Below are 14083 nucleotides of genomic sequence, written 5' to 3'. Positions count from 1 at the left end.
AAAGACGCGTTGTGAGATTTGCCAATCGCAGGGACGCGGAGTAGCGACAGCCTCCAGCCCGCTACAGTGGAGACGCTCTCCACGTCCACTCGTCGTTATGCGATGGCAGTGTCAATAAGAAAAATCGAAGCGCACCGCTGCACGTGTAATAGCACGGTTACTGGGGGAAATGAGGAATATATTACTGTTCTGGCATCACAAAAACCCAGGTTTCCGTGTTTTTCTCGTGTATTCGCGTCTACGTGGCTCTTGTGCGCGTGTTCGCTAGTGTTCGGCTTGCAATGTGCCACTCAAGAAGGACCTCATCTGCACCTACCCTGGGACACTTATATTTTGTGAACTCCGGGAACATTTCTCTTGCACGTGAGCTTTATAACGGACGTTGCCATATTTTTTCCAGCTCTAGCTTTTATCACTTTAATCACATCGAGCGCCGCTTTTATTGCGATAGCATATGGACACTCCAGTCGCATTTCTGCCGTCGCCGTGAGGTTGCGTATGAGTGAAAGCGTGTGAGGGTGATCCAGCGAACGCGGTTCAATCTCACCTGCGGCAGGGGGTCAGGCGAGGGAGGAGGGGCGTTCTTCTCGGGCGGCTGCTTGGGCAAGACCTAGAGGGTGTTGGCTAGGGTGCCCTGGTGTTCTCCTCGCCGGCCACTCCGTACAGAGTGGAGACAACCGCGGCATCTACTGCGGCGTTCGCCACGCGAATCACGGACGCCGTAGTAGAAGCCTTTAGGCTGTTTCACATGGTGCGATTGGGGAAAATTAATCTGCAGAAAACTAAAGTAATGTTTAACAGTCTCGGAAGAGAACAGCAGTTTACAATAGGCAGCGAGGCACTGGAAGTCGTAAGGGAATACATCTACTTAGGGCAGGTAGTGACTGCGGATCCGGATCATGAGACAGAAATAATCAGAAGAATAAGAATGGGGTGGGGTGCGTTTGGCAGGCATTCTCAGATCATGAACAGCAGGTTGCCATTATCCCTCAAGAGAAAAGTGTATAATAGCTGTGTCTTACCAGTACTCACCTACGGGGCAGAAACCTGGAGGCTTACGAAAAGGGTTCTACTCAAATTGAGGACGACGCAACGAGCTATGGAAAGAAGAATGATAGGTGTAACGTTAAGGGATAAGAAAAGAGCAGATTGGGTGACGGAACAAACGCGAGTTAATGACATCTTAGTTGAAATCAAGAAAAAGAAATGGGCATGGGCAGGACATGTAATGAGGAGGGAAGATAACCGATGGTCATTAAGGGTTACGGACTGGATCCCAAGGGAAGGGAAGCGTAGCAGGGGACGGCAAAAAATTAGGTGGGCGGATGAGATTAAGAAATTTGCAGGGACGGCGTGGCCACAATTAGTACATGACCGGGGTTGTTTGAGAAATATGGGAGAGGCCTTTGCCCTGCAGTGGGCGTAACCAGGCTGATGATGATGATGATGATGATGATGATGATGATGATTGGGGCGAAAAAATCATTCTGCTGCCCACAACGTAGAGCGATTTTCGCTGACAGCTTTCACATCCGTTTGAGGCATAGCGCGAGTTCCGTCGCAGCGATGCGGAAAGTTGCCTCCTGTTCACGAAGTATCCATGCCTGCATCGTTAAATAAAAACAACATGAAAACTAGTCAAATATTCGAATTTTCCTATTGTTATTCGATAATAGAATATGTATACCATTCTTCAACGTTTAAAAGCGTTGAGACTTTACGACAGCTTGCAGAAACGGTGAGTGAGGCGCTGCACAACACCGCAAGCATAAGCGTGCGGCTTGTGCGGCGTCGGTGGGGTGGTTCCGTTTAGTGCACTCTAGTTTCGTTGTTACTATGGAAGCGACAACTTTTTTTCCTGGATGAGCATTTGCTTTTGCAGAAGAACAAGCTATTATTGAGTGTGCATGTATAAGCAGCTGGCGCAATTTGTAGCGATGAAGAGGTTGACGACGATGGCGATTAAGTGGGTGCGCGCCTTATGTTGAAGCGGCGTCCTTCTGCCGAGCTGGATAGCGTGCAGCTTCACCTTTTAAGCGAATTGTATAAGCGAAAGAAAAGAAACATGTTTATAAAGCTCCTAAGCCGCAAGCGCTGCTTGGTACGCTTTATGAAAACATAGCTAAAACTGGCACGTGACATTGCTCCACAGAGTTACCAACGCGCGGTAATCCAGGAAAGCGACTATTTTGACGGTGTTTTGTTTCGTCACACAAGGCCTCTCCCACATCGCGCCGATCACTGCGACTCGGCGACGGCGCGACGAACTTGTTGGAATCCAGTCGCGGGGAGCCCACGACGTGGCGGTGGTCGCTGAGCGACGGAAATTGCTGTGTCGCTGACTTGAACTTGCGCCGTGTAAAACAGCCTTTTGGCGGACGCCGTAAGGACGCGTTGCCGGCGCCCGTGTGTGTTGAAAGCGATCTGTGACGTGGCCAAAGTTCACGCCCGCGTGGGCTTCATCTTCAAAACGATCTGCGATGCTTGCAGAGTGCGCGTAGTGCCAGTAGCTTCGTATGCGCTTGGCTTTCGACGTTTCGTCCGCGTTTAAGTGACAGATGCACGGCGGTCAATTGGTTCGCGGCTTGTGCCGCGATTCCTAACTCTAGCGTTTTCACGGACAGTTTCGGCTGTCATCGAGCGAGATGTGTTCATGTTTACCTGTGCCCGCGGGACACCATGCTGGTTAACTTAGCTAAAAGACGCTGACGGGCTAGTCAGCTTGAAACCATGATAGAATGTGTAAGCGCGACTGAAAAAAGGACATATAAAGAAGCAGGCACACAAAGACAGCACTGGGTTCTCCCTGTATCTTTCTACGCCCTCGTTCAGTCACGCTTACACATTCTATTACTGTTAATTTAATTATTAAGCGAATCTTTACAAGTTTACACGGCCGATAAAGCTACTATCCTTATTTCGTACAGCTACCTACTAACTTGCTATAGCCATCGGGGCTTCGCCTTTCGGGCGCAACATCGATTTTTATGTAATGTAAGAGCAGAAGCCGGTGCCACCTGCAGGTACCAACGTTTCCTTAAATATAGCTGAATAAAAGAAAAACTGTTTGACATCGCGAAAAAAGAGACAAAGGTGAGCGTCGTGTCTTGCTCTTACGTGCCGAGCTCATCGTGGATGACATGAACAGATTACGCCGGTACGAGAAGTGCAGTGAATGAGAAGAGAAGCTTGTTCGATGTAATGATGCGCAGAACCGTGTCTGCAGGGTCAGCCAGCCGGAAGGAAGTGCAGGTGTGCGTGATGTCGTTGAGTGCAAACACCATGCGGGTGGAGAAAGGAAGTGAAAGTTCTCAGTTTCGGGGGTGACAGGGGCACGCATAGAAGGCACCGGGCACACTCATAAAACGACGTCCACTTAGGCACGTCGCTTTGAAGCGTGTTCGCAGGGCACACAGATCATCTGGGGCACGCAGTTGTTGATTATTTTCGTGATTTATTAGCGGGCTTGTTTTTAATTTTTTTCCTGGTTACGTTTCGAAGTTAGGTGCTTGGGCGAGTTAGCGAAAGTTTCATAGATTCCTTTGTTTGCACCGTGTCGCCGATGATGATGATGATGATGATGATGATGAGGATGGAAAAGATGAAGAAGTAGAAGAAGAAGAAGAAGAAGAAGAAGAAGATGATGATGATCCGTGCAGTTCTTGGCGATTCTTGAACCACGATGATTGCAATAGCCGGACTTTCGATAGCCGAACTTCCCAGGATCTTATCATTTAAACAACAACAATTCCAACAACAATGATAATAACAACGACAACAACAATAACAACTGCGACAATCACGATGACGACGTCGGCGGCAGGAGGAAATTTTGATTTTAAAGTGCAGCATGTTTTCAATTTTATCGCTCCCCCTACTTGCTGACAGCTTTCACTCTCTAGCTTCACACTGCCCGCTTGCTGTTTAGGGCGTTCCTTGTTTTCTCGACAGCAGTAATGAAAACACTAAATAATTTCGACGTCAAAAGGAAATGATCACCAATCGCAACGTGAGCTTGCAGGAGCTACAATGGTCGCTGTATATGTGGTGACCGTCTCAAATTTTCTCTTTTTTGAAAAAACAAAGTATGACCCGCATTACCAAAATTTATTTTCCATAACTGTCGTCTGCGATTGTCTCCTTATCACTCCGGGCGCCCAAATGGCGGGCGCCCAAATGCTTGCCAATAAGAAAACAATCGTGCGTAAAGAAAATTGGTGAATATGACAACTTACTTTTTTTTGATAAGTTTTCCTGAGCGTTCTTTTTTTATAACATCATTGTTCTCACAAAACTGAACTTCTTTGCTTAAAAACGCCGCATACAATTTACCAGCTGTTTCCGCTTAACGTGCGGGCGAAGAATACGGAGTCATTCTTTTTTCTCTTCTTTTTTTTTATTTTGGACCTTATAGAATGTTTAAAAATCCTGTGTGGCAGATAGCGTAATTGTAGTCCTTGAGCACGATTACTCGAAGCGGTGGACAACACTCGCACAAGAAATCGAAATGCATAGTGGGCTAATTAACCGAAAACACTAATTAGGCTTTAAATAATTAGTTTACGGCACACATTGCAATATACGAAACGTAGCCGGTGAATTTGCAAGGAACCACTTCTAAGGATCGCATGGGTTTCGAAATAAGCGCCGGGAAAGGTGCGGCAAAAATGCAATATTGTCTTACTTACTCTTCTTTAACAAGCCGCCATTTTTATGCATTGAAGCGCAAAACTAACGAAAACGCCCGCGTATTATGTCGCACACTTTGGCAATGGATACCTAGAAGCCGGTGACGTCCTGAAAACAACATTCTAAGTGGGTACATCACCTTGCAAGCTCACCGAGTCCAATTGCGTAAATTACGATATGTGCTGTGAAGTAATTAATCAGCAAGGTAATTAGTGATTTTTGCTAATCAGTTGAATGTGTGTTTCAGTTTCTCGTCAATTAATGTCCGCCTCCTTGAATAATCCAGCTTAAGCCCTGGAATTATGCTATGTGCCACAGGTGGCTTCAATAGTTCCGTATAACTTCAGAATGATCATCCGGTTTATAGGTTATTTATGCCATTGAATGGTTACCTGCCATCTATGCCTTTGCGTTCATCCTCTCTCTTCCCTTACCCTGATTAGCAAGCTACAGCCGTGCACTTAGGGTGACCTCTCCTACTCTCTTTCCGTTGAAACCAGAATAAACCAGAAGGCTAGACGTGTTTCGATTATTTTCCTGAGATGAACGGACCTGAAAAGGCACAAGACAACGCTCTCCTCCTGCTGTGAGAATGAACTATCTCGCGCCTTTTGCTTCTCCTCCCCGTTTTTTTCCCCTTCATCCTTTTTCCCCCGTGCGGGGCCGTCAAATGGACGTGCATCTGGTTAACCTCCCTGCATTTCTTTATTTCTCCCCTTCTCTCTCTTTTCATCTCTAGCTTCGTAAAGCTGTGAATAATACTGTAAACTGAAAATAAATCCTAATTATTTATTGACTTAGCTGTTTATGCTTGTATTATAAACTTGAAGCCCATGACTATCCTCTTTCATACGATTAGCATAACTCGACTGGGACACGAAAACGCCAGAGGACGACATTGGGGATTCATTTACATGTTTTCACACACGCGTGTCACTTGACCCGGCGAGGTGCAAGCGTGACGTGGGCAAGCGGGCAGAGATTGACGCAGTGCGGCACCACGGCCCAAGGGAGCCAGTGATTTTAATGAGAAGCTCGAGATGTTGTCCCGGATGAGGTGTTTGTGGGCCCATGTGCTGAAATAACATGCCTCTCGGCCCGGCCGCCGATTAAAAAGAGGAAGATGGCCTCTGTGGTGCGCTGACTCGGTTGTGGTTCAGTTGTGGGATCCCCCCCCCCCCCCCTCGGAGGATCCCCCTAGGTTTCAACTTTCAACTTTCAACACTTTCAACTTCTTGATGTAAGTAAAGACATCGAATGACCTTGCCAAAAAAACGTAATTAGCTTCAGAGATTGCATCTGTGCGATGCTATCGAATACAATACATACTAGCCTTTCTTACGTAACACAACGTGAGATGAATCAGTATGTGCACTGTTGTAGCATTCCTTTCACAAAAATTCCGATACATCAATTTATATCACGCATTATCTTGGCAGTGGGTTTCATACACCTCTCAATATACTGTCGGCACGCTTCACAAAAATTGTTCTTGCGTAATATCGCACGCTCATTGGCCAGAGTTCTGGCGACAACTAGTAGTGATAGCGATCGCCGTGATTAACGAGACGACAAGCCGGGCGATTAGCCACTTGTGAACGTGACTTAAAGGCATGTTAAGATAAGGGCAGTGGCAGAGGGATCCGGAAGGAAAGCTTTCCAAGTGTACACCCGTATTCTCAAGATTGTGTACAGACTTGATCGACTAATGGATGAACTAATTAATCGACGTGTGAAAACAGCCGTAGGCTGTAGACTCAAGCAGAGGTTCAAGTGAACTGCGCTGACATCGCACTGTTGTGGAAGCGTCGAAAAGTCTAGATTGCGGTTGGTAGCGTCCTAAAAAGTAATAAATTCGAGCTTTCTAACAAACCTATGCTGCCGAGAAGTAAAACCTACAGCGGCGGAGCTTTTGCGATGTATCACTCCGCCAAGTAGCCCGGCAGTTTTACGACGCTGTTTGTTCCGGTCTCTCGGAGCAAACACTAAATCAGCGTAACCTGCTAGTTGAGAAAGTTTCGTGTTTGCTAGAAACCCGGAAAAAGCAAAACGAAAAAAAAATTAGGTCAAGTTTAACACTATAAGAGCTATATTTTATGCCTTTTTAAATATAAAGTGTTGCAGTAAATGATATGTTTATGGTTCCTCTGCGTCAGGCGCTCTGGGACCAATTTTCAGCAGAGTTGTAAGGTGTGTGTTTCGCCTCCCTAAGTTTGCCTTTATTACCACAGAAAGCTTTCCGCGAGTATAACGATATTAATACGCCCTGTTATTGTTTATGGCTGATGCGTATCCACTGAAACGATATCATAAAGCTGTCATTGAAGGTGTCGTCAGTGCAGTTATGAAAGCAAGCGTGGACATCGATAGTGGTCTTGTCGCAAGAAGTGCCCTTTCTCGTGCAGTTGTCCTTGTTTAAGAGGGGCAACTTTTTTTCCCAAAATTTGTGCCTTTACGTGCTGCTAACAGTTACTGTAAAGTATGCACGCCAACACAGAGATTTTTCCTCGAGCTAGCGCACTTAAAATGACAGGGAACAGAAATTGTGAAGTTAATCAAGGTTTGCAGATCAATCTTCATAGCTAATTGAAGGGAAAACCCAGTCACAAGAGACAAAGGACGAGAAGAGATGGTCACACCACAACGACTGATAGTAGAGATAATCCGATAGGCCACAACGACACCAGCAGTTGTGGTGTGATCATCTCTTCTTGTGCTTTGTCTTTTGTGCCGGGTTTTTTCCTTCATCTATGTACCAACTGGATTGGATGTCAACCCTTCTGCTTCATAAGTAAGGCAGGATTTCTTCAGTGTAATGACATGACCTTCTGCTTAAGAAAACGGATAGATATCACATGAGCTTTCGCATTCCGCACTCATATCGCTCTACCCATGGTGCCATTGCAAAGTCACGTATCTAGCAATAGTTAACCTTATGTTGGTCCTTTCTGTTTTGAGGAAATGTTACGAATAGAGGCCAGGACAAATGTGTATTTGTTCTTGCTGCAGAAAGCAAGTGTGGCCTACATACAATGAATGTGGCTGAAGTTCGTCGTTCCGTAGTATCGCTTCGAATGGAATGTCCGCGCAGACTGCTGGGCGATGGTTGTGGCGGGACTGCGCATATCGATAGAAATTTTTTTTTGTGAAATTTATTCAGAACAATGTTACCTTTTATTTCTTTATACATAGCAGCAGTATTAACAGCAGCACACTGTTAAATAAATTAACGTTTGGGCATTTTCATGTCCACACATTAACCAAAACATGAGAAAAGCGCGTTTTATTTGTTTTGATATCTACATATAGCTCCATTTAAACGGATCCAGCTGCATCTTTGAATGTAGAAGTCAATCTGTGTTCCTTAGCTCAATCTCTTCGCTCGTCATAGCTCTGTTGTCAGCAGAACCATCATCAAACCCACCAACATGGGTATAACTTTCCTATTTACCTGAATTTCCCCGCGAGTGCCGATTTCTCTACTGGTAGTTCTTTTAGGCTTCCTTGGTACATGAAAAATAAAAAAAGAAACTGCGAGGAGCGTCGACGTGGCAACGCTTTTGTATACTGCCGTTTCGAAATTAACAGCTCTATGAATATACGCGTGTTTGTGACTACGTTCGCTATTTGTGTGAATATGTGATATATATAGGGCGTCTGGGTTATAATTATGATGTGTACACAGCGACCACATAGGCGCACAAATATATATAATTCCCACCTAACCATCTTGGGAGGCGGGACGTCAAGGCGAGCCCCTTCCTTGTGCTTTAGCTGGGCCTCACATGGTCGACTGTTTTGCGCCGTGTTCTTCCAGTAACTTTTTTTTTTGCACAGGAGGGCATTCAATACAAATGAGCGTAATTTCGCCGCCCCCTTATCACTTACTCAGCGAAACTGTGCAGTAGGTTCTTGTAGACCGATGAACGTATCAAAGCAGATTTCTTTTTTTTAAAATCTTTATAACAACCTAATGATACGCTTATTGCCCCCTGTAATACATTTCTGTGCAATCAACTCAGCCGCTTTCCCAGTAGTAGTCGCGTGGCTTCACCCACTGAGGAGGAGGAAAGAACTTTATTGTGTGCCCTGCGAGTTGGTGGGGAGGGCCAAAGGGCCCGCCTAGGTGACGGCCAGGAGTTCTTGGGTCCTAGCGGCATCCTCGGCCCGCTGGACGGCCCATAATTGATCTTCGAGGGCGGGGCTGAGCAGCGCGGCTTCCCAGCGCGTGCGAAGGCTGCTGCTAGAGACCGCGTTTTCTTTATTGCTATTTAGCCCTCGGCATTCCCATAATATATGCCCCAGAGTGGCTCTGGATTCACATGTTCTGCATTTGTCCGTAGGATATACATCCGGATATATGATGTGCGAGAGCGCAGGATTCGGGTACGTCCTAGTTTGTAACTGCCGCCATGCGACAGACTGCTTTTTTGTCAATTTTGCGTGAGGTCGCGGGAATATGCACCTCTGTAACCTATAATGTTTCGTAATGTCATTATATGTTGTCATTCTGTCCTCCCACTCCCACTCATTTACCGCACCGTCACGTCCGGAGGGTGTCGGGGCGTCACTTGCGACTGCGGCTCGGTCCGTAAGCCCTCGAGCCGCGTCGTGTGCCGCCTCGTTGTTGCCGTCCTCCGCGAGGGTGTGAGCGGGTGTCCAGGTGATATATATCTTTCTTTTGTAATTTTGCCCTCCTGCAAGAAGAATTCGTAGTGCCTCCGGGGAGATTCGGCCGTTGGCAAAGTTTCTTATTGCCGTCTGAGAGTCGCTGACTATCACGGTTGCGTTAGTCTGAGCTGCTGCGAGCGCTATGGCTACTTCTTCAGCTATCTCGTTACTTGTGGTGCGTATCGTCGCGCATGTCTTGCACCGTTTATCCCTATCGATTACGGCTGCCGTAAATCCCCGTCTGCGACTGTATCGAGCCGCGTCTACGAACACTGCGTCCTTGTCGCTGCCGAATTTCTTCTGTATTTGCATCGCTCTGTTCTTTCTTCTGTCCTCATTGTGTTCTGGGTGCATGTTATTTGGTAAGGGAGGTATTACCAATCTTTCCTTTGTATCTCTCGGGATGTCCACCTTGACACCATGCTGTGTGTGGTAACCTATGTCTAATCTCTCTAGGATGTGTCTGCCTGCTCTAGTCTTAGAGAGGCGTTCATATTGTGCCGTACATTGCGCTTCAATGAGCTCGTCTATAGTGTTGTGTAGGCCTAATTGCAGCAACTTGTCCGTGCTGGTGCTGATCGGTAGTCCTATGGCTAGTTTGTATATTTTCCGAATGAGGCATTCTAGTTTGATCTTTTCCGCGACCTGCCATTTTAAGTACGGCGCTACGTACACTATTCTACTTATTACGAAGGCCTGTATTAACCTGATCGTGTTTTCCTCTTTCATCCCGCTATGTTTATTTGTTATCCTTCTGATTAGCCTCATGATTTGCGCTACAGTTCCCTCCAGTCTTCTGAGGGTTTCTCCGTTGTTGCCCTTGGCTTCAATGAGGAGCCCCAATACCCTGATCCTATCGACCTTGGGTATGGGTTTCCCATCGGCCGTCTTTAACTGTATCTCCTCTCTATGAGTGAGCTCTTCCCTGTAGTTGCCTGGTTTGCGACCTCTGCGAGTCGGTCTGTACAGTAACAGCTCCGATTTCTCTGCCGAGCATGTTAGCCCTGTCCCCTCTAGATATTTTTCGATTGTTTCGACCGCGGTTTGAAGCGTTTGTTCTATCTGCCCGTCACTTCCGTTTCTCACCAATAGGGTAATATCGTCTGCGTATAAGGTATGATTTAGACCCTCGATTTCTTGTAGCTTGGCTGGCAGCCCGATAAGCGCCAGATTGAATAGCATCGGTGATAAGACCGAGCCCTGTGGCGTACCTGCGCTACCTATCTCGATATCCTCCGAAACTAGGTCCGCTATCGTGATCTTTGCCTTTCTGCCCGTTAGAAAATTGCGTACATAATCGTACGTGCGTTTTCCCAGTCCTAGTTCGCCTACTCTATCCAGTATCGTTGCATGTGTTACGTTATCGAAGGCCTTTTTTAGGTCCAACCCGAGAATTGCCTTTGTCGATCTGCCCGAATCGTCTATGATCTGATGTTTTAGTTGTAACAGAGCGTCCTGCGCTGAGAGGTTTCTCCTGAATCCTATCATCGTGGGCGGGAGCGCGTCGCAGTCTTCGAGGTAGGTGGTCATCCTAGCTAGGACCACGTGCTCCATGAGTTTCCCCACGCAAGAAGTGAGAGATATGGGTCTCAAGTTCTCAATTTGCAGTCGCTTGCCCGGTTTAGGTATTAACACGATTTGTGCCGTCTTCCATTGCTGCGGAATCTGCCCTGCCTCCCAGCATTCGTTAATATATTTGGTTAACTTAGCTATAGACTCATCGTCCAAGTTCCTTAGCGTTTTATTCGTTACACCGTCTAGTCCGGGTGCCGACTTGGTATTGAGTTTCTGCAGGGCTGCCCTGACCTCTGACTCGCCGATTTTGCTGTCTAATTCGTCATTTACCTGCCCTGTGTAGTCAGGGTGTACGACGGGCAGCACTTGCGAGATGTATCTTTTCTCGATTTCCTTGAGGAAGTCCTGCTCTGTCCCTCGGTACGTTTGTATTAGCCGATTTATATTTTGCCTATGTGCCGACTTTGTCCCGTCCGGGTCTAACAAATATCGAAGGATGTTCCACGTTTTTGCCATTCCTATCTGACTGTCCATGTTGTTGCATTTTTCCTCCCACTGTTGTTTGCATAGCTGCTGGGCGTACTTTTCTATGTCCCTGTTCAATTTGGCTATCTTTCTACGAAGCGTCCGGTTGTGTTTTTGTTTTTTCCATCTCCGTTGCAACCCTGCCTTAGCTTCCCACATGTGTAGAAGCTTACTGTCTACGTTCTCTAGATGCGCCTCCGGCGGGACCATTTTCGTAGCTGCCGCCACATCTCCCTTTAGTTTTTCGGTCCATTCCTCAATACCTTGTGTCGTGTCGTCGGCCTCCTCCCTTATTTTCCTGAATTTGTCCCAGTCGACAATCTTAAGTGGTCTACCCTTTGTCTTGCGCGGTCCTGCCCTTACCGTTATTTCTAGTATATTGTGATCGCTCCCAAAGTCGTGTTGCGTATTTGTCCACTGCGCGTCCCGTATGTTCTTGGTGAATGTTAGATCTGGCGTAGTATCCGCGCAAACGCTGGTACCTATTCTCGTGGGAACAGATGGGTCGGTCACGAGGGTCAGACCTTCCTGCTGCGCGTCTAGCCATAGGTTCCTGCCTTTTTGAGTTTCGATTTTGTAACCCCACGCCGCGTGTTGGGCGTTAAAATCGCCTCCGATCACTACCGCTCGGTTGTCCGCTATGGCTAGGGTTTTTTTAAAGAGCGATCGAAATTTATGGTGTCTGCACTTTGGATTGCTATAAATATTTAATACAAAGAGGCTGTCCTTCGTTTTCCGCATGGGTATGAGTTCTAATAAAATGTGATCGATTGACTTAACTTCCGTGTCGTGTTGAACGACCGAGTGATTTCGCTTTACCAACGTCGTTAGCGCCTTCGTCTCCCCTTCGGCTCTACCAAAGGACTTGTAACCCGACAATTTTGCCAGCCCATTTGTTTCCTGCATCATTATAATATCCGGGTTTTCTTTGTCTTTAAGGTGTTGTTGCAAAATGTATCGTTTTCGATCGTATCCTCTACAATTCCATTGCCAAATGGTGTATCTAGTTCGTCTGTCCATGGCGGCGTTACAGGTTCTCCAATCCCTCGGCGGGTACGGGCGGCCTAGTGTACGGCTTAATGGCCGTCTTAACCGGTCCCCCCCTACTTGTTTGCGGTCCCCATATTGCTAGTTTGGCTTCGAAGTCAGCCATCATTTGTTGCACTTGCTGTAGTATCGCCTTTCCTAGCGCCTCCATCTTTGCCTCTATCTTCGCCTCAAGCCTCACTTCCAGTTGTTCTAGTTTAGTTTCAAATTTTGTTTCGTTCTGTTTGATGCTGGTTTCGATTTTCTGTTCAAATTCCTCCTGTCTTCCTTGGAGCGTCGTGGCTGGCTTGGGTTTCTTTACTCCGGTTTCAATCGGAGCGTTCTCGGTCTTACGTTTAATGGCGGTGAGGGCTACGTCCTCCTCCATTGCTGTCTCTTTTTCCTCCCTTATAACTCGCGAGCTTTCCTCGTTGCGTGGCACTTTCCCGCTCCTCGAACGGTCGTTCTCTTGCCTGAGTTTTTTAATTTCATCCATGAACGCAACATTGCTCTGCCTGATTTGCGCCAATTCTTTCTCTAGCGTCTTAACTCTATTTTGAAAAGCAGCCTGTGCCTCCGCACGCGCCCCGGAAGCCGCGTCCGCCCAGCTCACCTGTAAAGGTCCTGCGGCGTCGTTGACGTTGCTCTTTCCTTTTGGGCTCTGCGATCTTCCTCCCCCCTGTGCTCTGGTAGATTCGGTATTACTGGTCTTGGGTCTGGATCTCGATCTGGACCGCGATCTCGATCTGGCTCTATTCGACGTCGAGCGGCCCCTTTCCCTTGCCTGGAGCTTGGGGAAATCTTCTAGTCCAGATCCGTCCTTTGTCCGATATTCCGACCGCTGTCTCCAGTCTTCCCGTCCTGGCCTGTACAGTCTTTCAGCTTCCCTTTCGTGGTACATCGTTTCTTCTTCCTCTCGTCTGACTCGCTCCCAGCGGCGCCTCTTTACCAAATACGGTAACTTGTATCTGGCATTACATCGGCGATCCGCCGTAGGATGGTCTTTGCCGCAGAGCTGGCACTTCGCTTCGCACTCGTGGTCCTGTGGCGGGTTCTCCAAGCCGCAGCCTCTGCATATCCTGCTGTTCGGGTTCGGGCAGACATCGGCTCTGTGACCAAGGCGTCCGCACTGGTAGCATATGTCTATTTGCTTCCGGTATAGTGAACACTTGACCAGTGCTCTTCCGTATCTCACGTAGTTTGGGACGTGATGCCCGTCGAAAAGGATGATGACATTCGTGGTGTTTCCCATCCTTTTGGCCATGAGGACCGTCGGATTCTTTGGTGTTACAAGCATCTCCACTATTTCTCTAGGAGACACCTCGTGCGTTACTCCTCTTATCACTCCCTTAGATGTATCCTCCGGAGCCGACTCGTACGCGTTGGCTTCGAACTCCTTGTCTCCCATCCTCAGTCGAGTGATAGTCCTGTATTTTTCGGCGCGCTCCTCCGATGGCGTGCTGATCACTAGAATGTTCTGAAAAAACCCACTGAAAAAAAAAATGAGACCCAGGTACCATAACTTATAAAAAATACGTGGTAACGCTGTCTCCGGAATAAACTTATTTCCTTCTCCGCACCATTGTTAACGCTTGCAATGACTGGTGCGGGCCGTACGTGAACATTTCACATGTTCCTATACAAGGCACAACTCGTA

General features: G+C 47.3%; 2 protein-coding genes across 5 annotated transcripts in view; one reads left to right on the top strand and one right to left on the bottom strand.

Annotated features, from left to right (window-relative positions):
• LOC135916881 (adenylate cyclase type 8-like) overlaps positions 1–14083 on the top strand; it is a 729759-nt gene that overhangs the window by 422965 nt on the left and 292711 nt on the right. The window lies entirely within an intron of this gene.
• The window catches only part of LOC135910420 (arginine/serine-rich coiled-coil protein 2-like), a 45702-nt gene continuing 41468 nt past the window's right edge, over positions 9850–14083 (bottom strand). Inside the window, exon 6 of the mRNA XM_070535960.1 lies at positions 9850–13916. Within this exon, the coding sequence (XP_070392061.1) occupies positions 12428–13834 (1407 nt within the window). The 5' untranslated portion in view covers positions 13835–13916 and the 3' untranslated portion in view covers positions 9850–12427. The remainder of the gene's footprint in view (positions 13917–14083) is intronic.

This window comes from Dermacentor albipictus, chromosome 3 (genome assembly GCF_038994185.2).
Source record: "Dermacentor albipictus isolate Rhodes 1998 colony chromosome 3, USDA_Dalb.pri_finalv2, whole genome shotgun sequence".
Lineage (NCBI taxonomy): Eukaryota > Metazoa > Arthropoda > Arachnida > Ixodida > Ixodidae > Dermacentor > Dermacentor albipictus.
Note: the sequence above shows the minus strand (reverse complement) of the source record. Positions and strands in the feature narration are given on the sequence as shown.